General features: G+C 39.7%; 1 protein-coding gene across 2 annotated transcripts; it reads right to left on the bottom strand.

The window, feature by feature from the left end:
• Positions 1 to 252: 252 nt before the first annotated feature.
• On the bottom strand, positions 253 to 26,835 carry LOC138016967 (UDP-N-acetylglucosamine--peptide N-acetylglucosaminyltransferase 110 kDa subunit-like). 2 transcript variants are annotated; one of them, XM_068864157.1, is made up of 17 exons: positions 26,661 to 26,835; positions 26,235 to 26,388; positions 25,824 to 26,067; positions 24,394 to 24,462; positions 22,037 to 22,153; positions 20,349 to 20,428; positions 18,744 to 18,833; positions 11,284 to 11,389; positions 9,856 to 9,996; positions 9,440 to 9,540; positions 8,601 to 8,754; positions 7,357 to 7,458; positions 6,739 to 6,918; positions 4,763 to 4,921; positions 3,366 to 3,581; positions 1,662 to 2,518; positions 253 to 963 (listed from the first exon to the last, which is right to left on the bottom strand). In XM_068864157.1, the coding sequence occupies exons 1-17, from the start codon at positions 26,692 to 26,694 to the stop codon at positions 813 to 815; spliced, it is 2,955 nt and encodes a 984-aa protein (XP_068720258.1). In that variant the 5' UTR covers positions 26,695 to 26,835; the 3' UTR covers positions 253 to 812. The 2 variants fall into 2 exon arrangements, with proteins under 2 accessions (XP_068720258.1, XP_068720257.1); XM_068864156.1 differs by lacking the exon at positions 26,661 to 26,835 and adding an exon at positions 26,485 to 26,643.
• Positions 26,836 to 27,339: the final 504 nt, after the last annotated feature.

The raw sequence follows: 27,339 nt of genomic DNA, 5'->3' as shown, positions 1-27,339 counted from the left end.
AAACAACATAGTTGGTTAAAAGAGCAAAAATAATTTTGCTGCACGTGCGGAACGCATTTTAACACATTTTTGCGGTACTCCTCACAACGACGACGTGAAAGTCATCAAATTTGAGGTTTTGACGTTTTCGTCGAAGTAAATCTTTTTAAAGTCCCTATTGAATGAAAAAGCACAGTACACAACTTAATGCCCATGGAGAATCAATACGCCGGAACAGCTAACCGAGAAAAGATCCATCACAATTCCTTTAACTCAATGTTAACTCAAACCATTTAATACACTTTTTTCTCTTTTCATCTTTTCATAACCCTTTTGCCGAGAGTAAGCATGCAGCATTATGTGTTTGCTATTCATCGCATAAAGAACGTCCGATTCCTAGTGCCTTTTCAGAGCAATGAAAACTCAAAAGCCGTGTCGATGGCATCACGTCACACAAGCCACAAATTATCACTTATATTTAGTAATTAGGAATTTGTTTTATATGTATATATATATATATATATGTACAACATGTTACCTCTTTAATTAACTTAGAAATAAACGTGTTCGTGTTGGCCAAAAAACTAAAAAGCAAAGACCTATTTCGTCAAATCATAAAATGAACTGGGAGTTACTCATTAAAAACACGCTCGCTCGTTTCTGTGTGACTGCGGTGATCAGAAAAAAGTCTCGGTTTTCATTTCAAACGTTCTTCGTTTCGTTACCGAAAACTGCCTTAAAACGGTAGAGAGGTCGTTTGAGCAAGGTTGAATGGAACCGGGCGGGCTCTCTTGTCCTCAGTTTCTTAGCCGAATGCACGTTCTCCGTCAAACTCAACAACTGACATGGTCGCACTCTAGGTCACTTTCGTGTCTTCTCCAAATTTTTAGTAACAGATTTTCCAGGTCATGTGCGTACTGCCTTGTGTTGAACAGTGGGCTTCGAAGGCGGGCATTCCAAACTTTATCTTTCACCTTCTTTAAACTAAGAGAACAAGAAATAAGATTTGACACGTAAGCAACTAACGTATGACCAAAGTTACAAAAGTTGTCCAAGAATTCAACTGGTACGAACAGTGTTAATTAAGGCCCAAGGCAACGACCTCAACATTTTCTTCAGCATCAGTTCCAGGCTACAGCTGTGGATGTTACTATGGACACGGATATGGGTACGTCATTGAGAGCCCGATTAGTGCGCAAGCTCATACCCAATAATGTTGAAAGAGGGGGGCAAACGGCACTTCATTTAACATTCGCGAAAACAAAAGAAATGCTAAATGGTTGTTGAAGCAAAGTTTCATTAAAGGCTTTTAGAGCGGTTTTCAATTGAGCGTCGAAAGTAATTAGCGAATTACTTTGGTTTTGCATTAGTTCACTCAGTGATTGGTTCAAAGTTCTCGCGCCACTTTTTCAACCAATCAGAAGTGAAACCAAAACCAATCGTGGCTCGCCCGTGCACATTTTCCCGCGCTTTGTGTCCGCTTCGTGTAATTACTTCCAGTTTTGATTAGTTTACTGGATTGTTTCCGTCCTTTTTGATTGGCCAAAGTAATTACTTTGGTTTGGGTTCTACGACACTCATTTGAAAGCCGCTCTAAACTCATTCAACATCGATTCAACTTTCAACAAAGGGAACCGAACTGTGAAACACTGTATAACAATATTTCTATTGATGATACTCACTAATTCAGATCATTTCCAAGTCCGATGGCGATGTTCTCGTAATCTTCTCGATTTCTGGCCACTAGCTCCGGGCATCCGAGAGCAGTGAGCTGTGAGGAGGCAACTCGAGACGCTAACGTTTCTAGCGGCAGCGTGACCATCGGGCAACCGGCCCACAAGACATCCATGCCCGTAGTGTGACCATTACAAAGCGGCGTGTCAAGACAGACGTCTGCCAGCTGACCGCGGCGAACGTGTTCTTCTTTGGGCGCCACTGGAGAGAAGACAACGCGCTCCTGTGACAGACCCATAGCCATGGCCTGTGCCTTGAGATTCGGCTCGCCCACAGCAGGGAACCTCAGCAACCACAAAACAGAATTGGGCACACGTTTGAGGATGTTCACCCAGCTGCGTAATGTCGGTGGGTCAATCTTGTACAACTGATTGAAATTGCAATAAACGACTGCATCCTCCGGAAGGCCGTACTGCGAGCGTGCGATGATAGGCACACTGCTTGGTATGCTCTCGCCGCTGTCTTTGCAGCCGGAATACTCTCTCTTCTTCTCTTCGATCAGTGCGCCCACTTTGTTAACCAACTTCGGATCATTCTTCTGCTCATCGAGAAAGACAGCAGCAGCGTGCGCAGGTACCATTCCATTCTGCGTGACTTCAGCAATGACTTGGTTACTGGACGCTCTGAGGTACTGAATCAGGTGTGGAAACATTTGTTTGTGGTCTCCCACGAAGAATGTGTGCGGCATGTAGGCAAGCTTCTCCGAGTACTGATCGGCCAGTTCCATGGGGGAGGTGACTTTATCTGTAATGATGTAGTCCATGTACGGAGCACCACTTGTTCCTGGGTAGCCCAGCCACATCACCTATTAATACGGAGAATGGAGGTTTGAACCATCAACCTTCCGAGGGAGGTAGATATATACACGGACAAATCCCTCCTAAATAGTCCTTATTTCAGATCACGATCCCCGCCTTTTCCCTACTACCTTATGGAGTCCTCCAAAGGCTTCCAGTCAGTTAATTGTTCCTGGGGGTCGTTTCTCAAAGATCCCGAAACTGTTCGGGCGTATTTCGGGTACAAATAAAATGCTTTGTATCTTCAAAAGGAAAACGTTTCAAGTCATGCAACTTTGCAATTGCTATGTTTTCTCTGGTGTTGAAAATTTGTCCAAAGATCAATTTTTCAAAATGAACAGATCTTAGTTTCACGAATTGCTTTTTGAGCGTGAATTTGAGAAAAAGGCCTCTGTACGGAAAATCATGATTGTTGAATAACATAGTAGATGCGTGAATAAGTGTGAACTTGAAAACTTGCGCATCGCGCAGAATGCCGAGACATTATAATTCATTAATTTTTCATAACCGGTTGACCGGCAAATTTAAATGCGATCTGGTTTGAAAAGGCTTTCAATTTGGGAAGAATAGTAAGATCACCAAACTGGTTGCGAGAAATTAAGGGTTCGTTAAAAAGCAAAAAAGAACTTTAAAATTGACCTCGGCTATTAAAACAACAAGTTTTAATTTCTAAACACAGTTTTCGGCGCGGTTTCCAATCAGTATCCAAAAAATTACAGGGATAACTTAACCCCGTTGGTGATGGGTACAGAACTCTCGCACCTTACTTTCTATAGATTAGAGACGGAACCGAAAACCAAGTTTGACTATTCATTAGAGGCAAAGAGTCCTCGTTTTTTGCTATGAAATACTGACCTGAATAGGTGCTGGACGTAAGGCAAATATTTCGTTCCTTGCTCCTTTCGTGTATCCATTCATATTAACAAGAATATGAATGCCATCTGCATGGATACGATCAGCGGCGTCTCCATGGCAAGGCACAGACGACAGATCCACGAAGTGTTCGGCATCTGCCTCGATCTTTTTCCGGAAACTCGTATTGTCATCAGCCGTGAGCGCATAGCAGAATATCTGAGGAAATAATTTAACTCATTTATCAAGGCATCTCGTTATGCTTCCTCTGTCGTTAGCGTTGTTAACTGTTAATGAAAAACTAACTGGTTTTCACTAGTGACGCAAGCACAAGTAGCTTATGCTAAGTGAAAACTAACGTCGACATAAGTATACGCCATTTTGTTCAAATACTCAGACGCAAGGAATCTGCAACGAGTGATTGAATAGACCATTTTCGAATTCTCACAGCTGGACTGGATCTAGCATGAAATGGAGGCTAATGCGGGCAAATCTTTTCAAATGCAAATTAATTCTCCCGCATTAAACCTCCATTTCATGCTAGATCCAGTCCAACCGTTAGAATACGAAACTGGCCTATTGGCCAGACACGGCCCTACGTACATAGTAAATCTCCTTGAACTCATGCCGTCTTTCGTTTTCACAAGAGAAAAGACGAACGTAAGCACGACAAAAAGAAAAAATCCTCGTACTTGCACTAATGGTTATACTCTCGTTGATGCCGTTTTCAAGGTGAAATGAGTGAAAACCAGGCTTTACAATACGAAAAGCAACTTTTTAGCTAAAGACGGGTATTACCCACTGGTGCTGGATGAAACCAGGTTTGATATGCTCTCTTATGACAAATGTCTGGTGCAAAGCTCAATTTCGGACACAGAAATCGAACTTTTTTAAATTGAAAAACAAAAATGATATACACCTTATTGAATGGTTTGACATATAATACGAGCAACGAGCAAAATGTCCGCACATGTGATATGTTATACCATTCAATAAGGGACTTACTATTCCAATATTATGCCATTTTCTAGTATTTTGGCATCTTCCTGCACTGACGGAGCATCGTGTCGATTGCATAATAAGGCGCGTGCGAATGACGAAAACAACACAAACGAAACCATTCTAATCTCCTTCATTTGATTGGATAAACGAAATGACGAGCGACAAGCGATGAAAAGCTAAATTCTCAGGCTTTGCATCGCGTTGAAAACAATTTCTTTCATTGAAAAACTGCCGTTCCGTCCGTATTTGCTCTGTTCTAAACCGGTCTCACCGGGACGCTACAGTGTATTACCGTCTCATATTTTGAGCGTTCTCTTGAACAAATATGGTAAAATGGCGTAATAGTGGAATAACAAAAATAAATTAATAAATAATACTTGAAGCGCTCGAGGACAAACCTCCACTCTGTTGGTGTCGTGAAATCCTGGAATACTTTGCATCAGATGCGAGGTGGGGTGGTTCCCAAAGTCGCTTGACACGTAACCTATTCTCAGCCTTCCACCACTCTCCTTCAATGACTCGGGATAAGAGTATGGAGGCTTGTGTAAAAGGGCAACCTGAAGATTACACAATATTCACACCCACAATAATAGTTTTTCGTTGTTAAGTTAAAACTCAAAAAGCCTACTCTTGTGGTAAAAAACAACACCTTATTCTAGCCTTATATCAGTACAAAAGAGTTCATCATAGTATTGTAAGTAAACGATGAAATGATATATGAAATGGATCACATATTGAACTGCAGATATGAAATCAAGTGAAGCTATGATCCTCGCAGTTATGAACGCAATTTTAGCAATTGCGTAGAGACGAATTTCATATATCATTTCACCGTTGATTCATTTATCACGGAAACATTAGAACCCACAGATGACCAGCTTTCAACGTCAGTGACTTCATGGCTCAGTTGCTTAGAGCGTCGCACCGGTATCGCGAGGTCACGGGTTCAAACCCAAATCACCATCCACTGGATAACTCAATTGGTTTTGCTAGTGTTTATCCACTGGATAGTGATTTATCTGGTGGATAGCATTATCCACCTTTGAACAACCAAGGCCTGAATTTTTCAGGGTTATCTACGCAATTTGCTAACATTGCGTACATAACTGGGAGGATCACAGCTTCACTTGATATTGTAAGTAAATAAGTATCATTATTTAGCCTTGCATTTTTGGATTAGCTATGGTAGCTAATAAATTATCTCCTAGCATTGAACAGAACGACTTTTAAGAATCCCAACTGACCGGAGGTAAACAGTTGGGTATTTACAAGCGCAGCCTGGAAGTTGAACCAGGGACTACCTGGAACAAATTCAAAGTGTGTCTTGAACCTGGGATCTCCGGATCTCAAGGCAAGCGCCCTAACCACTGGGCTGCACTGATAGAAACAACGGTTCACCCTGTGTAAGTGATCTTTTTCTTAGACTTGATTATTCTTAGATTCATGTCCTTGCTCTTGTTTAATAGGCCATTTCCGAGTTGATGCCTGCCTCCTTTTCAAAACGAGTCTAAGTGCGAAGTTTTTCTCATGAAAAGTAGGTTTCTTTATTATGTGAAGTAGACATAATGACCATCGCAAAAACGTCGCACTTAGACTCGCTTTGAAGAGTAGGCAGACTTGAAATCGGAAATGGCCTATTAACCGATTCACTTCTAGTAAGAGTGGCATTTATAGATTTTACTCTAACGCCAGATGATTTTATTCTCAATAGGGGTCAGATCAGGGGTAAACAACAACTATGTCCCATTTAACCCACTCCCTCCTAATAACAAGAACACCAGTAGATCTTACTCTAATGTTTAACCCCACCCGATTTTCCGTGTCCATGGGGCCGGTTTAGAAGTAAAAGATCTAATTTAGGCATGTGTGGCATAACATCAGCTACTGCGATTTGACTGGCTAAAAAGCAAAATAACTAGTGGAGAAGCTGATCCAAATGTATTGTGGAGGCACACTACTTTAAGGTTGGTTGAATTTGAAAATTATTTTGAACTTTAAAGAAAACAACAAAACTTTTAAGTTTGTAAGACATGTTTCTACGCTTTGTACATTAATCAACTGAGGATGACAGAAGTTTCTATCGAAACTCTTTCAAACTTAAAAGTTTTGTTCTTTTCTTTAAACTTCTGACTAGCTTGCTAGTATCAAGATCCTTTGAAAATATTTTGTTTTTCATTGTTTACCTCCATGCACAGACGGCCCTACAAACATGCTTTCCACTAAGTAAATGGAGAGCGCACCTTTGATCTTCTCCTGAATGGTGCACAATTTGCAGCCAAGGTATTTAGCCAAGTATGGGAATTGATATCCCAGTAACAGTATCCATTCTTGAGTATCTTCGTCTAGATCTACACATGAAAAAACTACTGATTACCTTTTCAACGCAAAGATTGCCATGTCTGTTGGCAATATCTCGTCTCATTTTGTGCGTCAGTGGGTACAGCATGCTGTGGTGCGGATGCACGGAAGGCAGTCTGTTATTCTCCAACTGATCAGCCACGATAGAAACTAACTTCTTCATGCGGGATTCATAATCTGTCCAGTCACAGATTATCTGCAAAAATAAAATCGACACAAAATAAAATTAATCCTTTCTTCATCAGCATAAGGGAAGCAGGGAAGGAGCAATGGTGTGAGAATTCCCCTCCAAGTTACTTGTCCCAGGTGTTCTTCCCAATGCTGAGTCATACGTGGATTAATTTTTTTTCCAGTTACCGGGTACTCTGATTCTTCCACCTTACCAAAGGTCAACAATAATACCCATTTTGCAACTGAAGTTAGTTAGTTTCTCAAGCAACTGTCTAAAAATCACTAACACTCAAAACATCAGCTTTCTAATTTCCCTACAGTGATCAATTGCAGTGGTTAGAACCAAATTTTCATTCATTTGATTTGCTCGGCTACGCAAAGTGATGATGATCATGATGACAGGGCCTGGACTGGGCGGGTGTTAAGAGGAATAAAGTAAGACTTAACAATACGATTTTATTACCTGAAGACAGTGGGCCAGATTGCAATAAGCATCAGGGAAGCTAGGCTTAAGCTTCAAGGCTGTTCGGTAAGATTGGATTGCTTCAGGGATGTTTCCAGAGTCCTTAAGATCACAAAAGCAAATATGTGTCAAAAACACGGAAAGAGAGTATAAATATATATATTTTTAAGGACTGTAAACTTAACCACTAACAAGTGACAATAGGCACTTCTAAGCAATGTCCGCCATCTACATTATTTTATCACTGTATTGATACAACTGCTTCATTCGAAACTAACGCTAATGATTTAATCACTGTAATACTATGAAGATTCTGAACTTATAAATGATTTACCCCACAGTAGCTCGTTAAATTGTGAACATTTTCGTTGTAAGCAGATGCAGATCGAGAAGCCACCAGGCAACTATGCATTTGATATTTAAAGGGAACCTCCACTAAAACAGGAACATATCTTTAAAATAGTTAACATAATGCTCACAATCAAAATTGTTCGAAAGTTTTCCAAAGGGAGCGTTTGTATCCGAAATAAAAAAATTTTAAAAACGGTTGTTTTGGTTTTCAAATTTCCCGGGGGCCGCCATCTTGAATAATTGTGACGTGTCATGGTTGCCCTATTGTTTTAAACCACAAGCTCTTTGTGCAAATACAAAAGAGCAACCATAACACGTCACAATTATTCAAGATGTCGGCGCCCAGGAAATTTGAAAACCAAAACAAGCGTTTTTGAAATTCATTTATTTCGGATACAAACGCTCCCATTGGAAAACGTTTGAACAATTTTGATTGTAAACATTATGTTAAATAGTTTGAAGTTGTATTCTCGTTTTAGTGGAGGTTTCCTTTAAGACCTTGTTTCTGCGTTGTAATTATTACTTATGACGACGTCCATATTTCTTAGATTTCGAATGCATTCCTCCTCACGTAGGCTACTGAATAAAATGGGAACTGTAATAAGCCTGTGTTTGAAACCGATGGTGTTGAATAACCGTGAACAATAAAACATTCGGAACCCATTTACATGTAGCAAATAGCAGAACTTCTGTGAACAACAAAACAGCAAAAGATTATAGCACCACCACCACCCTCCTCCACACACCAATCAGTCAACCGCCAGTTGAGCAAACGGCTGTCCTGCCTTTACCCTCTGTCTCCTAAGAGCACATACTTATAAATTTTGCTGTCTAATGCCAGACAATTTTACTCATCGATGGGGGCTGCTTCCCATTTAGGACTGCCTCCATACCTTGTGGACTGAAGCCAGGTTACTGTGAGCATCAGCAAATGCAGGGTTTATTTGTATGGCTCTTGTGTAACATTGAATAGCTCCCTGAATGTCTTGCATTTCTTTCAGCGTGTTTCCCATGTTTGAATAGGCATCAGCAAAGGTGGGGTGGATTCTGTTCAGGGACAACAAAGACATTCATTCACACAGAAAATCTAAAAGAAATTTTTGTGACTTCCTCTTTTGCTGGCCAAAGGGGTCCATTCCACTCAACGTACTGTAAGTCATGAAAAGACATCGAAGTTTGGTCAGTTTTAAAACGATTTAAACCCAAACAGTGGGATAACTAAGGAACATAATTTTAAATGCTGCTGTTGTTGTGACAACAACTGGAATGGTACGAGTTTCTGTTCCACTGTTTTCAAATAATAGGAAACTGAGGGCGCTTTCCGTTGGCATAACTGACCGACCAGACCTGGCATTTGGAAGGTGGAACTCTAAGACGCCTTCAAATATTATTAACACAATTTGAGGATGATATATATGCCTCCAGAAGAATGTGAAAGATCATTGTGCAAGTGTTCGTTCAAATCGTTCTATTTTCTGTGCAAACTGACGGGTTTGGCCACCCAGTTCTGACAAAAAAAAAATGCCCTAAGTCTCTTGGGTTGCAGTTTAGCTTTCAAGTGGTTTAAATTAATAATTATTGTAATCATTTTAATGAAACAAATGAGCTGTATCGATATAATTTATCATTATCACAATCATGAATGTATCACCACGATAAAATTTGAACTGCACTGCCACAAGAAAACCTCATGTTTTGTTAAGATGCAGAAAGACAAAAAGTAGATTAGGACCTGATAGCTTCCTTGTAATGAAGAAGAGCGTCATGAAGCTTCCCTTGCTGTTGGAGAACACTTGCAAGGTTTGAATGTGCAGCAGCAAACTCAGGAAAAATCTGAAAAGAGAGTCACCCATGTAAGTATGCACGCAAACAAATGAAGCCATTACGGTAACCACAAATGAAGATATTTTAACCCTTGCATTCCCAAGATCAAAACAGTCATTCTCCTAACTAGTACCACAGATTTCTTTGCTGGGTAGTCATGAGAATTTGATGTTGTATCAGATCACACCTGTTAATCTAATTATATTATTATCTTCGTTCTCAATAGCTGTCTGACTGACATTTCATTGAAATTGTGAGAATTTACATGCTTACAACTCCTTGGAATCAAAGGGCTAAATCTAGGAGACATTTATTGTTCATTACCTCTAAAGCTTTACAGTACAGTCTAACAGACTCTTCGATCTTGCCCTGCTCTCTTTTGATATTTGCAAGGTTGTTTAGGGAGTCTGCATGGGTGGAGCATAATCGCAAGGCTGTGTTGTAGCACTCTTCTGCTTCAGCAACCTGTGGGTGGGTGAAAAAGATGGATAGTGTGTTTATTCATTCGCTGAAGTCTTGTCAACCATGGCTTTAAAGGGGCTTCGTCACGTTATTTAAGGGTGTTTAGGGGAAAACTTTAGTTAATCACAAATTTAAATCTCAAAAATTGTTATGTGGGATTCTTTTATTGATAAAATTATCATTACATCACAAACAAAATGATTCTGAGCAAACATAACCTTTATCCAGGGGATTTGTCATAAACTTGAAAAACGTTGGGCAGACTTTTTTTCAAGATTACCCAAATGCAATACATTTCAATCTTGTGTATTTGTGCCCACCAATGCTTCTCTTTACTTTTGCCTTTTTTCTTTTATGTTGTTCAACAGTTTTATGTGGTTATTGCAATGTTTCATTTTACTTTCTGGGCATTTTGGGTGTCACAAGATTACATCATTTTGCGTGACATAGTCCCTATGAAAATCTACACACAAACAAGTCAACCACAGCACAGTTGGCAAGTGCATGCCTCTCTGGAATAACACCGTAACTACGTCTCTATTTCCATCCCTGGTGCCTTCTGTAACACTGTTAGTACTTCCATTGGCATCGTGAGGCTTCCTTAAAACTGGCCAGGCTTTTCGTTTCCAGAGATCTTCCTGTTGTGATCACTTTGACAACTTTAAACAATTTTAATGATCACCCCAACTTTGCTTTTCTCAATATTTATGTCACTCTAGCTTTAAATATCCCTTAAATTTACCAGTGACAGAAGAAATGGGTATAGAGTGAGGTCTTGCGTTTTAAACCTACAATGTATGCTAGGCTTTCCCTCCATTGAGAACACTAAAATTTATTTGTCTAATTAAACTATTTTCACATTGAATGTTATTATTTTTGCTGAACATTGGGAGATTGCTGCTCTAAAAAAACTTGTACTCGAATCAACACCTTTGTTTACATTAACCCTTTCACACCCAAACCTACCTAAACTGGCCGTATTTTACACTGTCTAATGCCAGACGATTTTACTTGTCAATGGGGAACCCCTGGGAGTCAATGGGTTAATAATATTACAATGTTAAGTTGTAACCTTCGTGAGCTCAACTACGAAAGAATGAGATACTAGTAACAGATCTCATGCAGCCAAAACTTGTACTAACAATCGGTCTTTCCCTCAAATCACAAGCTAACATACCAAGAAAAACTACATTAAAACTACTGTAACATTACAGTACATTTCATTTTATTGTGCTGAGCATCTTCAAGCTACAAGGCTACAAGGACAAACATATATTATTTTGTACCTACCTTTCCTTGTTCCTTCAAGGCATTTGCCAAGTTACAGTAAGCATCTGGGAAATTTGGTTGCAGTTCAATCGCCCTTCTGTATGTGTCCACAGCCAAATCAATAAGTCTGAAATAGTACAATGACTAAATTTAACTTTTCAGTTGATTAACATGGCATACTATCAAAACTATTACCTCATCTTACTTTATAAGCATTTGGACAGCATCAGCAAAAAGATGAGTGAGACGGTGGAGGGACTAAGGGAGAAGTTCTGGAAATGGAAGGAGGCATTTGCGAACAAGGGGCTGACGGTGAAGCTCCGGAAGACAAAAGTGGTAGTGAGTGGGGCAGAAGGTGAAGTGTCTATGAGTAAGGTAGATCCATGTGGTAGTTGTGGTAAGCGAGTAATGGCAAATTCAGTGTTGTGTGTGAAATGTGGGAAATGGATCCATGGAAGATGCAAAAAAGTAAAGAGGGTGACCTCGAGGTTGGGGAGAGATTTTGTGTGTGGAAGATGCAAGAAACAAGCTGATGGATTAGTGGAACCGGTGGAGGAGTTATGTGAAGAGGCGGAAACGGTGAGAGGTTTCTGTTATTTGGGGGATAGGGTGAATGCAAGTGGTGGCCTGTGAGGCAGCTGTGACAGCAAGAGCAAGAATTGGCTTGGTGAAGTTTAGGGATTGTGGAGAGTTGCTGAACTCAAAAAGGTTCTTGCTCAAGGTGAAAGGAATGATTTGTGACCCTATTTGGGAAAAGGGGGATTACGGTGAATTTAGAAAACAATGTTTTAACGCGTTTAATCGCGTTCGTCGAAACGCGTGGAAACGCATTTTTTGTGCGTTTAAACAGATTTTTAACGCGTTTAAACAAACGGCTCTGTTGCGCTTCAATTACTGCATTTCGTATGCTGAAAAGTACGCTAATTTAGTTGTATTTGAATGAATAAATTACCTGTTCTATTATATGAAATGCGAAGATTAGGGTGCATGTCTTCTAACCCACTGTGTCAAAATGATCAATTCATCAGCAAACTTACCTTTTGCCTTTCCTTTGTACATAGCAGGTGGGCAAACAATTGTCATGCAGTAAGAATCACATTCCGTCTATAATAATTTACTATCCTTTTTTCCGTGAGCGCCACATGCGCACCGACTTTAGCCCACTTGTAGTGCACGAATCTCATGCTATCAACAACGGCAACCAGACAATTAGCACACGCAGGAAAGAAGATTCGGTTTTCGAGTCTTCCTAAGAATGGAGCAAGCAGTCGCATTTGAGCCTACGGATTCTGCAGACAAGAGCCAACGATATTGCTCAAAGAAACGCGAACCACTGAACGACGCTTCAAAAATGTTTCCATTAGCGCATCAGGTTTCACCAAGAGGCTGGTCAATCATTTGTCTCAAGCTTGTTTTAATATTTTTAAACTCTTTAAAATTTTCACATTCTCCTCCTTCGTGTTTTCCTCTTCGGAATTTTTGGCGACAAAAAGAGCACGTCGCCAGAATGAAGCAGAATCGAAGTGATGATGCCGCTAGCCTTCGGCATGTGTCATATGTTATCACTCGAGTAGACTGGTCACGATGTCGTGACGATCGCCCCCCAACAACTGAAAAATCAGGTTTTCGCCCCATAGCGACGAAAAAATTGGATTGTTTGTACCGTTATTGATAATGCCTCGAGAAAATAGAAATTACAGAAAACAGGCTGTCAACATTTAACCACCTTCAGAAGGACGTAATTCAAAGAATGAGCGAATCACATAAACATTTCATCGAAATGTGACAAAGTAAACATCGCATTGACTTGACCAAATACTTCTGGGTTGTGTAATTCCCCGGTGTAATTCACTCCATTGTTATCGTGGGGAAACAGAAACCTAAATGTCCAGTTGCGAGAGAAGTAGGGAGCGATTCGGTGAAACTGGGAACGTTTTTAGATTCGCGAACATTTGGTAGTATCGCAAGTATTTACCGGTTTTTCTGATCAGCGAATTGATTTTTTCGGAACTTCCTTGGTGTTCACGAACAGGCTTTCCATCAGATAGTCTTAATTTATTTGTTACGGATTCTTTCAGTTGTCGCTATTATAATATAACTAGACCCTCCGTGAGGGTACACTGGGTTGCCTGTGGTACGTGCAGCGTTCCACGCAATTTTTTTCAAGTTGGAGGGGGGGGGGGGGTGACCCAGACCCAGAAGTCGTACCAGAAGTCATACCAGAAGTCATACCAGCAGAGGCCCTTTGGCTCACAGGTCTTCACACGTTCGTACGACGAAACAGATCCTTTTGTGAGGTTAAAAACCTGGCGACCGGCCTATTAATTAATCATTTGTCAGAAAGAAGAAATTCCTGTCCTCTTTAAAAAAAATTGACACGCATTGCTTACGTGTGATAGTGAAGTAACACAGCGATTTATTCCATAATGTCAACTGAACTGTGTGTTGTCTTCCAGGAGCTTCAAGTTGTCCTTGCGTAATATGTAGCTCTAACAGTGCACGATATTGTTTTGGTATTGTGTATCATTGTAGTGAAATGGTAGAAGTCTTGGGTAAATAGCCTGAGAAGACATGTGGTTACTAGCAAAGTACTGAGCCCAGAAAGATTGAAGAAAATAAATGGGAAGTGAAAAACATTGTCTTCTGGGATGACATGTTGACCGTTGTCTTTGCGTAATATGTAGGTCTAACAGTACACGATATTGTTTTGGTATTGTCTATCATTGTAGCACCATGGTAGAAGTCTTAGATAAATAGCCCCTCGAGAAGACATGTGGTTACTACCAAAGTACTGAACCCAGAGAGACTGAAGAAAATAAAAGGGAATCTAGAAACATTGGCTTCTGGGCTGACATGTTGATCATGCAACTTCTTTCCACCACAAGTGTAAGCGTGCACTGACAGCATCTGACAGCATCTGAAAGCTTTGTAAACAACAGTTGAAAGCTGAACTTATTCCTATTCGGCGGGGTTAGTATCTGGATGGGCGACCTAAGAAATATACCACTCAGTAACAGAAGCATAGGACCGAAAATTCTATTTTAATGCTATCAAATGCGAACCAAGCAAGATACAGATTTTGTTAGCTTGCTTTATCCAAAACAAATATTGATGTAAAAGTACATGTGTAAATAAATATGGATACACAGTTTTTAAGAAGAGCAGAAGGAAGTTTCAGGACGGTCGATCGAGCATAAAATATTTTGCCATCGGTAATAAAATCTACGACATGAAAACAACATTTATTTTGAACCACGAATATAAAAAGTTACCATCAGCGAAAAACAGTTTGGGAGATTTTAGTTGTTTTGTTGTAATTGTACAAGTTTGGCTGCACCGAGTAAATCGCACATCGAATTCAGCGAGCGCAGTGATCAAGTTACCGCGTTATTTTACCGCGGCATGTTTACTCGCGAAACAGTGAAGCATCTGTGTCAAATGATGCCAAGCTACCGGGTTTTTGTTTTTGTTAGTTTTCTTTTTATTTCGATTGTTATAAATTTTGACAAGAAATGTGCGAATTCAACACAAAGATCACAATCGCGCAACTCTCAGAGGTTGACCATTGTTTCTGGAAAATCAAAAATTTACTCTCCAAGACAAGGTTATTTATCACCAGGTAATTCCATCGTTTTGGTAATAGCAGCTACTTTATTATTCATCAGCGTCACAATCTTTTGCCGATTTTGGGGGTCATTTTGTTGAAACTCAAGCACGCTTCCAACAGACCTGTTTATTTTCGTGACTAATGCGTTACCACAAAAATTCTCCCCGTATCACATTTCAACACATGTATGCAAATTTGCTAAGCTCGAAAATTACACAACATGATAAATTTACAAAGGCTAGAAATTTCACAGAAATATTTTCCAGCGAAACATTTATTGAAACAAGCAACATATTTGCTATAAGAGGCAAGAAACCCTTCCTATTTCAGTTGCCAGCGTGCAAGCGAAACAAACAATCACAAAGCATATGCAATTAAATAAATTTCTGACAGTTCACATTCAACCCTTTTCGAAAGAACCTTGACCGTAAATAATAAAGCACAAAAGAGACAACAAGCTTTCATTCAAGTAATTTTTCACTGTCACATTTCCAAATATTTTACACCTTTGCTGAGTTGAGTACAAAATACCGGTAAATGTAAATTGTCAGACAACTAAGATGCGACTTGAGTAAACACTGTGATGCATTCTTGTTGGCGTTCGATTCCTTCAATGTTAATTTGTTAAATCATAGTTAGTAACTATGGTTAAATCCATAAAAAAATTGCTATTTGATTTCCGTGTTTTATATAATACCAAGTTAGTAAAATATTAGAAACAAAGCTCACTTGATATCCAAAGGAGAAAAATGAAATTGTTGTCGAAGACCATTACTCGTCTCTTACAATCCAGATATTTATTTTTCAGCGCTGTCTTGCTCATACAATTGACGATCCATTCTTGAGCTCCATGAGGGTATATTTTGTTTAAAGATCCACTAAAACGCCATTCACGTCAATAACTTATTAGTGAAATTTTCAATTGTTATACTGGAAGACTGTGCAGAGTTGAGAACAGGTAAATACAAATCTGACAAATAGCGAGACAACTGAGATAACAGATCCACTATATGGATTCCTTATCTGTCTTTGTTGAACCCACACTGAGTTACCAGAGAACTGTTCATTTGGTTTGAGTGTTGTACAAAACACCACGCTTGGCAAAATGTTAGGAAGACTGCTCACTTTGATTACGGCTCGACGGGCGACAGATTGTTGTCGAAGTCCATTACTCGTCGCTTCTAACATTCGACCGCCTGTCCTGTCCAGTATCCAATTCGCTTGCCATTATTGAGCTTCATTAGGGTACATTTTGTTCAAAGATCCCCTAAAACGCCATTCGCGTTACATGACTTTCGACGCCATTGCCGGTTAAGTTAATCGTTCTACTGTGTCCACCAGAGAAATCTACGCATTTCCCACTACCCTCTCGATCCTAAGAAAATACGCGTAGAAGGCTCTATGCACAAAGACACCACTTAGCAGGGGAGTGACAGGCAGGACTTTTACCGACACGGAAAAAAAAAAAAAAAAAAAAAGAAAACGAAAAATAAAAAAACGACGAAATTAAAGACAGATTCCGACTGGGTTGGCAACCCAGTAATTATTGTGGGACTGTGAGAGAAGTAGCGAACGATTTAACGAAAGCAAGAGCCGTTTTTCGCTATCTTTATAACCGGTACCTTCCGGTGTGATTAATGGCTTGAAGTTGAAGCTTTGGCCGAGGACGCTGAATATATCTGTTCTCGTTCGCTCATGAAATAGGTTTCCTCTGCCAACTGCAAATCACCCGCGAATGTTTCGGGAAGGTTGGATGGGTTCAGAGAAGTATGATCCATTTCTTTCAGAGCTTTGCTTTTTTTGTTATTTCAGAGGTTTGAAAGGGCTATCATATTGTTGCAAATTATTGTGCTTGTGTCTCGGCGCCTCGCTATCTGCCTATTCAACCCCTTTTCATTATCGCAAATCATAAACAAACAGGAAATTAAACAAACTGATGTCTCGTTTTGACAAGTACTAAATGACCAAAAAGTCTAAAATTTCGAAAGATTGCGTGACTGATCGCGACAAATCTGTAGATCAGTTTATTTTTTGAGCGGTAAACAGCGAGTCATCGATCAATTTCTTTTCTAATGGCTTGAACGTAACACTTTAAATGCAGCTTTAGTTGAGCCCTGTCATGATGGTACGAGTTGTTTTATCTTCGTTCGGTTACTTGGGCCTTGGTCGTCGCCGGGATCGTCGCTCAGAGTCGGAAGACAGCCGCTATGTCAACTGCCTTGATCAAACATGAATAAAGGAAAAATGGTAGTAAGTTTTGCATGTGAAGAATGCCTCAGCTGGTAACCCCAATGCAGAATTTTATTTGATTGATTTATAAGTGTTTGCGACTCTACTAAGACCAACATGAACAGCATTCAACAATCAACGTTCTGTTGTACATTTCTAAAACAGGATCGCACATGACAAGAGAAACCTACTGACGACCCTCGCTAATCACAGGGTACACATCAAAGCAAACTTGTGCTTAACACCATCTTGAAAATTCATTTGTACATTCCTCACTTCATTTGAAACAAATTTCTATTGTTTATGCTCATGATTTACCGTTAGAGTCGCTAAGTAAGTGTTTTGTTTTTTCCTCAGAGAACGCCGCCAATTTAGGCATCTTTAGGTTGAACTAATTCGCATTTCTTCTCTTTTCCGAGTACTTGCAGCGACTAAAACAATCAAGATTTCGATGGTTTGTCGAGCTGCATTGTTTAAATAAATCACAGTTAACCCCAGATGACACCCAATAATAATATTATAGCAAGCGGCCATTTAATTATGCGCTCACTTTAGGTAAATTAACAGCGTTTAAACGCGTCATTTGTGTAAAGCTTTTCCGACATGAAATCTTACGCACGCGTTTTTTTCGCGTTTAAACGTTGTTTAAATGCGTTTAAACGGTGTTTTAACGCGTTTGCGTTTAAAACGATAGAAAACGCGTTTTTTTGTTATTCACCTTAAACAGCCTTTTCCTAAATAAGGTCACATTTATCCGAGTTGTGTAAGAGTGGTGATGTTATATGGGAGCGAGACATGGTGTCTGAGGGAAAATGAGATAGAAATTTTGAGAAAGACTGAGACAGCAATGGTTTGAGCAACATGTGGGGCAAAACTGATGGAGAAAAAGAGGACAAAGGACCTGATGGAGATTTGGGATTGAAGGAAACAGTCGTTCAGATGGCAAAGGCAAATGGAGTGCGATGGTACCGGCATGTGTTGAGGAGGAATGATGGGCATGTTCTGAGAAAAGGGTTGGGAGTTCAAAGTGAAGGGCAAGAGGAAGCGAGGACGACCAAAGAAGACGTGGAAGATGCAAGTGGAGAAGAAGAGCAAGAGCGTTGCTTTGGAGAAAACGGACGCCATGATTCAAGCAAGATGGAGAGTGGGAGTTAGAAAGATTGCTGACAAAGTGGGGTAAATCCAGCCACCCCCATTTACCGGGTTAAATCCGGATCAAAATTGGATTGATGATGACGATGATGGTGATGTCTAGTCGTTCTAGCAATAGAGCACTAATTGGGGACACTGTAAACTGAAATTAACAGTGAACGCAGATCAAGTCAAATGTTGGCTTTTAGTAGAGGGGAAACCGGAGTAGCCGGAGAAAACCTCTCGATGCAGAGTAGAGATCCAACAAACGCACAACCCACATATGACCGCGAGTCTGGGAATGAAACCCAGGCCACATTGGTGGGAGGCAAGTGCTTTCACCATTGCACTACCCCTGCATCCTAGTCTGCAAGGAAGTTCAGAGTTTTCAATCTCAGTCTAAGAAAATTGCTTTTTGAAAAGCGGTTTGGTGCATCAAATTACCGAAATAATCATTAACACAGAGGTCCAGAAGGCATGATGAAAGGAGCAAAAACACAAGCACTCAACTTACCCTTGTTCGTAGTAAACACAAGCCAAGTTACCATGGACAACTGCATGGTTGGGGCTCAAATTCAATGCACGCAAATAAGCAGCCACAGCTCTGAAAACCAAAGCAAGTGATCAGCAAGGGTAACTAAAAGTCAGACTCTACTCTGTTTACAGCCTCTTGTCATTTGTTTGTTCGAAGGGGCAAAGTAGGGGATTCAGCTCTGACACTTCTCTTCCTTTATTTATTTCTTTATTTATTTTTTATTTTTTATTTTATTTTATTTTTTTTTTTTTGGGGGGGGGGGGGGGGAGGAGGGCATGATTTTCTGTGCATGCATAAGATTTCTTTGCCCATGGTTATGTTTAATTTACAGAGACTTTTCAAGAAGGTTCACCAAGAAGGATTCTGACTTGGTATCTCCTCACTCACAATGACCACTAGATCACGAAAGGTTACGTGACAGACTAGTGGGAAAGTACTGATTAAATAATTGTGTCCGTGACCAGAAACAAGTTTTTATGGCCTCCGCCTCTATACATGTAGGCAAATCCATACAGTTATCGCGTTGACCAAGTGAGTGTAAGAATAGAATACGAATAAGCTCTGATGATTTAGATCCCATTGCTACGAATTTCATTCGTAATTATGATGCAGTCACAAGATCACTACGAAAATGCTCCAAGCTACATCTGTTGTTTGCAGATGGTAAGTTTTAACAACGAACTTAAAGATGGTTCATTGTTTCTAAGGATGACTGGGTCAGAGAAAAATAATAGCCTTCCCCTATCTACTTTTCTAAAGCCCATCCAAAAGGCACAATTTTTTTCCTAGTCCATTCAGTATTTTCAGGCAAATTTTCCCAAGCCCATTCAATTTGAAGTTACAGTATCAAACTTGTGAAAATCATGAAATGTTTAGTAACAATTAAAGCTAGCAGTGTTAACACTACACAGTTTTGTCAAAGGTGAAAGTCATTGTTCGGATCAATAGATAGTTTTCAGACATAAATACAAAAACATTCAAAGAAAACAGCCAAGAACTTGGGATATTGTTGGAGACAAATTCATAAACTACCTCTCCAATTTTCAGGTCTGTGTGGTACACAGTGTCTAAAGTTACTTGTTGAAGTGTTTTACGCAAATATGGGGCCGCCAATAAACTGACAAAAACAGCTATAACAAAATGAAATATCTGCAGAGGTGTATCCAGAGTGCGTCATTGGGTCCCGGGACACACTCGTTTTCCTTTTGGACGCATAGAATATGGAACAAAGGGTCCAATTGGATGCAGGAAAAAAAATCGAATGTTTATGCAAATTACGAACGCCAGGAAAAACATGCAAATGGCCTATTTCACAAGGAAATTGAAAATTCCCATTTCTCACAACGGAGAAATGATCGAGTTCCTTAATTTTCAAGGTAAGCTGTTATTTTCTGTATCTGTTATGTCGCAAAATGGCACTATTATGCCTGTATTATGTGCGATGCACCACCTATAGTACTATGCCTGAAATTATGCCCGCATAATGTGTGAACACCTATCCGCTGCTTGCAAACAAATCTAAAGGTAAACTACATTTGGCCTCCAGTAAAATCAGCCCTTTCAGTGAAGTTGCCAAATACTTACCTGTCAAAAATCCGTGCCTCTTTCAAAACATTTCCAAGATTAATATAGGCATCAAGAAAGTTCTGGTCCAGCTGAACAGCCTACAAGACAAGGAGCAACATATGATAAGTGAACCAGCCACATGTAGAAGATACACTCTCCGTGATAAAGTACAAGTACTAAATACTTGTGACTTGCAAAAGAACTTATTTCAAACAACATGTACACATGGCTTCTGATAGGATGCGGAAAAAAATTAAAGATAACGCGGAAATTTTTGGCCATATTATGCGGAAACATGCGTTGATTATGCGGAAATTACACCGGATTATGCGGAAACTTAAACAAGTTATAAAACTAATAATTAGGCCCATCCAATGTATTTACATGCTTACGGTAAATCCGTAATCGAAATTGCAACCAATCCAATCGCATTTGTGACTGAATTTTTGCCCTTTGTGATTAAAATACATGGAGGAGTCACCAATTTGCGACCAGCTTTCACTGTTGAAATAAAAGGGTTAGCAGCTGGGATTTTGCTGCAACTTTTGGTCAAACAAACAAAGCGATAAAAAATTATTGTTTCTCGTCATGAATTTTGTTTCAATTTGGAGATAATGGAGCAAAATTGTAATACCTTTGGAGCGCGATCCATTCCCTCGATCATTGACTTAGGGTGCGTTTGATTCACCATATTCCGGAATAAGAATATGTGAAGTGATGAATTCAAAATGGTACGTCTGGCGTTTTGAAGCAACAAGGATAATAAAGATATGTTTAACCCTTTCACTCCTGTGGGGTTCCCCATTGATGAGTAAAATCGTCATTGATGAGTGAACTCTATAAGTCTCATTGGCCCTTACAGGAGTGAAAGGGTTTTAATTAAAATAGCATTTTAGCAGGTGTTTGACATTTTTAATGTGAATCTCCGTAAAAACGAAGGATTTCTAACTTGTATTCCATGTAATCCTATTCCGGAATACGGTCAATCGAACGTGCCTTAGTTTCTTATCAGTTACCTCCTTTGCTGAACTGTTTCTCGTCCAATGAAAAGTATTGTAGGAACAAAAACTAGTGTCCAGGCTCATTAGCGAAAAAATGCGCCGAAACTGCTTACGATCTTTCTTAAGAACTTTCATCTTGCGAACGAAATGGTGTGTTTTCTTCACTGTTCAGGAAACTAAGCGTTTCAAAACAGTCAATTTCTTCGGCTTTTATGTTTTTGAGGATGTTAAGGAGCTGCTTCATCACTAATATCAGGTATTTCTTCTGTTTTTTTGGCGGAAAATATCGGAATTATGCAGAAAATATCGGAATTATGCAGAAGATGCGGATTTCAGTGAATTATGCGGATCTGCATCGCCGCATCCTGTCAGATGCCATGTGTACAAAACTTTTCGCAGGTAAGAATCTGCAACGTTCAGGACTGGGTGTGTTCTTTACTAACAATGCATCTTTCAATGCATTTCCTGAGTTAATCTTGGGTGGAAGCTAAATAGTGCAAACTCGTGTAGATTAGCTAAACTTGCTTCAAGTGTCAAAAGTTTTAGTTGAAGTAACAAAATAATCAACACTGGGTTCAAAAGTCTGCTAACCCAAAAGTCCAAAAGTGTTTTGACTGTACCACAAAAGAAATTACTTTTAAAACCTGACATCACTGTCACAAAAAGAGCATCATTAAAAAATTTTTTTTTACCCCCAAAAGTTACCTTCTCAAAGTGATGTATGGCCAGCCAGATCTCTCCTTGAGCATTGAAGACACAGCCGAGGTTACTCCACGCCACAGCAAAACTGGGCTGTGTTTCTATGGCTTTCAAGTAGCACGCCTTTCAATTTAAAAACGAGCAGCAAAACGGGGAGAGCAAAAAATGCCGGGACAGGCATAGCAAGCAATAAAAGAGCAGAGGGCAGGCAGCGAGAGGAACAGCAGAGAGCAAGAAAAATCAAAGCAATACACGATAAAACACACAACACACAGGCAAAAACAGACGGCAACAGCAGAGAGCAAAAAGAGACAATCATGGTTTTGTTCTCATCCTTCGTAATAACGCAACACTATTTCCGACAGTTTCCTGCATTAGCTCGACCTTGTTTTTTCCTGACTTGGCTGAAATGCAATATCCATTAGTTCACAGAACACCTTGCCCGTTTGTAGAAAGACAACTGTTATTGTTGAAGACTGAGCAAGAAAGGACTGGTAGGTTACCTTGCCTCAGCACATATGAATTCAAGAAATTTGAGGAGTTGCAACATGACATAGGTTACATCCGCAAAAATCTTGCAGCTTTCGTTATTGATATTACAACATACGGTACTACGATGCTGATGCAGAGAATCAATTCAACGACAGTACATAGCCTAGAGAAACAATTTTCACTCAAGCCTATGTCAAAGGTCAGTTTGCAACTTCTCAAACTTCTTTGAAGATAAATCCCAAAATACCCACATGATGGTACTACCACTACTCCTTGCTTGCTACAAATGCAAACTTTGCCACAAGGAAGAGCAGCGATATTGTTTTTTAAGAATGGGTTTTGAGAAATATCTTAGCAAAACTTGAAGCCTTAATGTGAAGAAACAAAATAACACTTCCAATTATCTCTCTCTCTCTCTCTTAACAAAATGCAGCAAGAGAAGACAGAATCAATATTATAAATCTATTGCTCCCGAGGACAAAGACAAAGAGACCGCATCAAAAAAGGATGCAATTTTGGAAACAGGCTTTCTACATCACAGGGGCAAGGTGTTGAATGGATAACATTGTTTTCTTTCTTTCCAAGGTATGAGATCAACCACATGACGAAAGAACAAGACGCAAGCAGCCATCTCAAGATGGAAACAGGAGTTTTCAGTTGACACTTATTGAAACCAGTTTCATATCACTGTTTGGTAAAAATTCTAAGTTTCAAGAGAAAATTTGACCTTACGTACAAACAAGAAAAACAAAGTCTGAAAAAACGTCTAAGACATCCTGACAACAAAATGTTTCTCCTGTTTTCATTTGAAAAGCCTGTGAGAGCAACTACGGCAAGCATGGTAGATGGGTAAAAGCAGTTTTGGGAAAGGGCAAAAGACGTGCTTTGATAGAAACTGTTCATCTTTCTGCAAATGGTTCCCCTTCAGCTGGTGTACTCCATCAAGACCGTACGTACCCTGTAAACATTTACTGGGAGAAATAACAAAAGGGGAAAAAACAAGGGAAGATTGAATGTTAGGGATCTAAGCAAATATCCTTAACCAGATCGAAATGTTGATCACTGGTACTCCCAAAGACAAACCAATACAACTGCACAACTGTATCTTTCATAAAAGCTAGTTTACAAAGATGCCAAATAAAAGGAATCTCAAAGTATTTGCATCACTTTGGCCAAATCAGTAACTTACAGTACAGGCTTTTCGGAAAGGAATGCAAGACTAGCACAGATTGACAGTTGCATTCGTCTTGGGTACCTCACAAACGACAAAAATGAAATCTCAACACATTTACAACTAGGTTAAAAGAACATTTCAAGCAATTCTGTATTGGCTCCACTTCGTGCCACTTGTCATGACAATACTTAAGCACAATAAAACCCAAAATTTAGTAGGAAAAAATTCCTTTTCCGGTCTGCCTAATCTTTTACTGCAGGTATTATATATAAAAAACACCAATTCAGAGACCCTTGAAATGATCTCTTAATTACTTTATTAGCAGAATAACACACTAAACATGGAGCACACACAGCTGAGAACAGTGTCCTAAAATCCTTCAAATCCCAAGATCAAAAGACATTATTCCTCCCATTTACATGACAGAGGTCACAGAATTTTGAATCAATTTCTTCTTGCGTACTGTCTTAGAAACCAACCAAAGTACAGCGACTCTGACATCAACAGGAGAAATAAGACACCAATAGTTGACATGCCACAAAACTTTTCTCCAAAAAAATTAGCCGACCAAAGGCATACAATCGCAATTGAAATGCCAGAAAGTGAAGCTGAGCGAACAATTTTAGACAAAGTGTCGCTATGTCTTGAAAATGGATACCAAACCATTTTCCAAATTGCTAATACCATACCACCATACCTTAGCTTCTTCAAGTCTACCAAGAGCTTTTAACAAGTTGCCAAGATCACTTCTTACACAGTAGAGATCCTACAAACGGGGTTATAGGTTAAGTTAATAAGCTGTTGACTTTATGCCTTTCTGTTCCTGCAGGGCAGCCCACCAATCCTCTGCCCGCTTTTACACAGGCTAAAAACCATTCCAAGTCCAAGGCTAACGAAGAAAAGAAAACTGACAACATGGCCTGTCTTTCGGCAGGTGCAAAACACAGGTCACAGGTCATTGTTTTACCAATATAGAAAGTATCCTAAACATTCATAAAAGCTAACCTTAGGCCTAAAAACATTTGCTTAGGCCTAATTAGGCCTAAGGTTAGCTTTTATGAATGTTTAGGATACCTTCTGTATTGGTAAAGCAATGAGCTGTGACCTGTGTTTTGTACCTGCCAACTGTCTTTACAAACAACAGGATAACCCTGATTGTTGTTGTTTCTGTTCACGCACTGTCTGGTCTTTGCCTGCTTATGTTTAATGGCAGAGAAACATAAGCAGGCAAAACAGCAACATAACATATAATAATATCACACACAACATACTTTACAACACAACAAAAGTAAATGTTTTGTTTTGAAGATCAAAAATCTATTTCATTTGAATCTTTCACAGAGAGCAAAAAGCAGGTTAGAATAACAATATTGCACTTGAAATGCCAAGCCTTATCCAGGCCTACAGCAATTGAATGCATTAGATCATTCTCAACTGTTTTCTCAACCCAATAGCCACAAAAATAACACCAATATCAAATTAATACCAACAAAATGGCATGTTTTAAGAATACAGAAGACCTCATTATTCATTGCCTTTTTCTGCAAGCCTGTAAAAAAAAGTTGGACCCAGCTTTGGTGACCAAAATGAGGAACTTTAATTTAGCCAATGCGACGATGAAATACCACGGTTTGGCTGATCATCTATAATTTTAATTTCGCCAAAAAATTGTGACAGCAAAAAATGTAGTCCACTTGACATGTCAATCACAATGCGATACACGCAATCTCAGATGATGGAATAAACATGCCAATATGATTGGAATTTCAAAATACCGAACGAAAGAAATCGTTAAAATAAACATTAATTAACTAATGCGGTACAGTCTGTAACAAGAAGGCTAGAAAATCAAGTTTCAACTGACACAGAATAAAGTTATTAGTGCACGACAATTGGAAGGAGGGAAGCGAAATATACTTAATGCTAATTAACTGACGACAATAAAAGCCAAGCATCTCTTCGACGAAAAACACAAACGAAAAACCGGTTGAATGTAAGAAATGACTTCGAGGGTGTTGAAATATTGTTGATTTGGCGTATTGCAATCTCAACGCCAACGAACTCGAAAGAAAATTATTTCGTGATTTCAAGACATGCAGTAAAAAGTACTGATTACTCGTTACTCACCGGATTATATTGCAAAGCGGTCGCGTAAGCATTCACGGCTCCTTCTAAATCCCCAGCTGCTACCAAGGCGGCCGCCAAATTGATGTAGCCATCGATAAAATCGGGCTTTAACTTCACGGCGTGGCGATAATTGTCCAACGCATCTTTAAGTTGTCCTCTTTCTTTGAAGACGTTGCCTAAGTTCGAGTACGCCTCGGCAAGAACTGGGTTTTGCTTTATGGCTAGTGTGCTAAAATGTGCCGATCTAAACGAAAACATAAACAGAGACATGTTCTGTCACCGACTTGGAAGCGTCTTTATCTCTGAAGTAACCAACGCGTCTTTGAAAGTCAAAAAGACAAAGAGAACGGCTGGCTTCAGTCTTGTTTCAGCAGTACGCGTGTGCCAAATCAGCTGATGAAGTCGACTTACCTGTCCAATCGACGACATTGAAAATGTATTGAGGATAAAAGAAGCAAAACCCCAGTGTTTTCAGGCTGTTGTCGCCATAACTGCATACAGATTTGCTCGGCTCGATCATAGCTCCCCGCTTGGTATTCGCGATGAGCTAGCTCAGCCAGAGTAGCTGTTGAGAGAGAGAGAGAGACCAGTCGGTTAGAGGAACACAAACACAACCCAAACTTCAGCTGGCAAAGCAAGCAGTCGAAACACATTGCCTAACCAGCATCGTCTAAGATAGCCGTCCCCATGACCATGGCTACAAAAGAAAGAGCCAGAGAAACACAAAAGTTTCTCCTCAGAGATTGAAACGAGAAAACGAGTGCAAAGAAGAAAGATGGCGCGTATTATTGTATGAAAAAGCGACGTCATGTGCGCACACGCAAAGGAAAGACTCACCGCTATAATGAAGCCTTTCTGGTTGGAATTTCATTATTTTTCGCCTATAAATGTCCGAAAACGCGTAATTTATACTGAATTTGGAGGCACAACTGTCTACAGAGTGGCTAGACAAAGGAATTTAACGATCGGTACGTCTCGGACGTGAACAAACTCGAGAATTTCATTGATCAATATCAATATTCCTTTTACAAGCAATACCTCGTTGCCTAGGATGACGTAATCTTACAAGTTGCTTAACAACCCACGTGGTTGACAGCTACTAAAAGAAGGAAGAAAATTCATGTTCAGAAAGATGCCAATCAGCATTTCTATGGAAAGGATTCAAATTGTTTTCTAGATAAAGAATAACGTAACAAAGATTTTAATTTCGAAATTTCATAAGTATTAGCTGTTTGTGTTTAGAATCATTTTTTTTTATTCTCTCGCTGAGAATATAAAAACTTGTCACCAAATTCTCCCAACCAAGTGACACTCCAGCGAAAGCCATCAAGTCATTGTCCCGCCTTCGTCTGGGTCGTTTGAAGAGATTTTTAACCATAATTTCGCACGAAACGTGGCCAATTTCACTGAGAAAAGTCCCCAGCTTCTTGAGATGTCCAAAAATTGTGTTTTACGCCGCCAGAAGGAAGACAAAGAGCTTTTTGTCGAGCCCATTGTTTGCGGTGAATTGGACTGA

This window comes from Montipora capricornis, chromosome 9 (assembly GCF_036669925.1).
Source record: "Montipora capricornis isolate CH-2021 chromosome 9, ASM3666992v2, whole genome shotgun sequence".
NCBI lineage: Eukaryota > Metazoa > Cnidaria > Anthozoa > Scleractinia > Acroporidae > Montipora > Montipora capricornis.
This window is presented reverse-complemented; position numbering and strand designations above follow the sequence as displayed.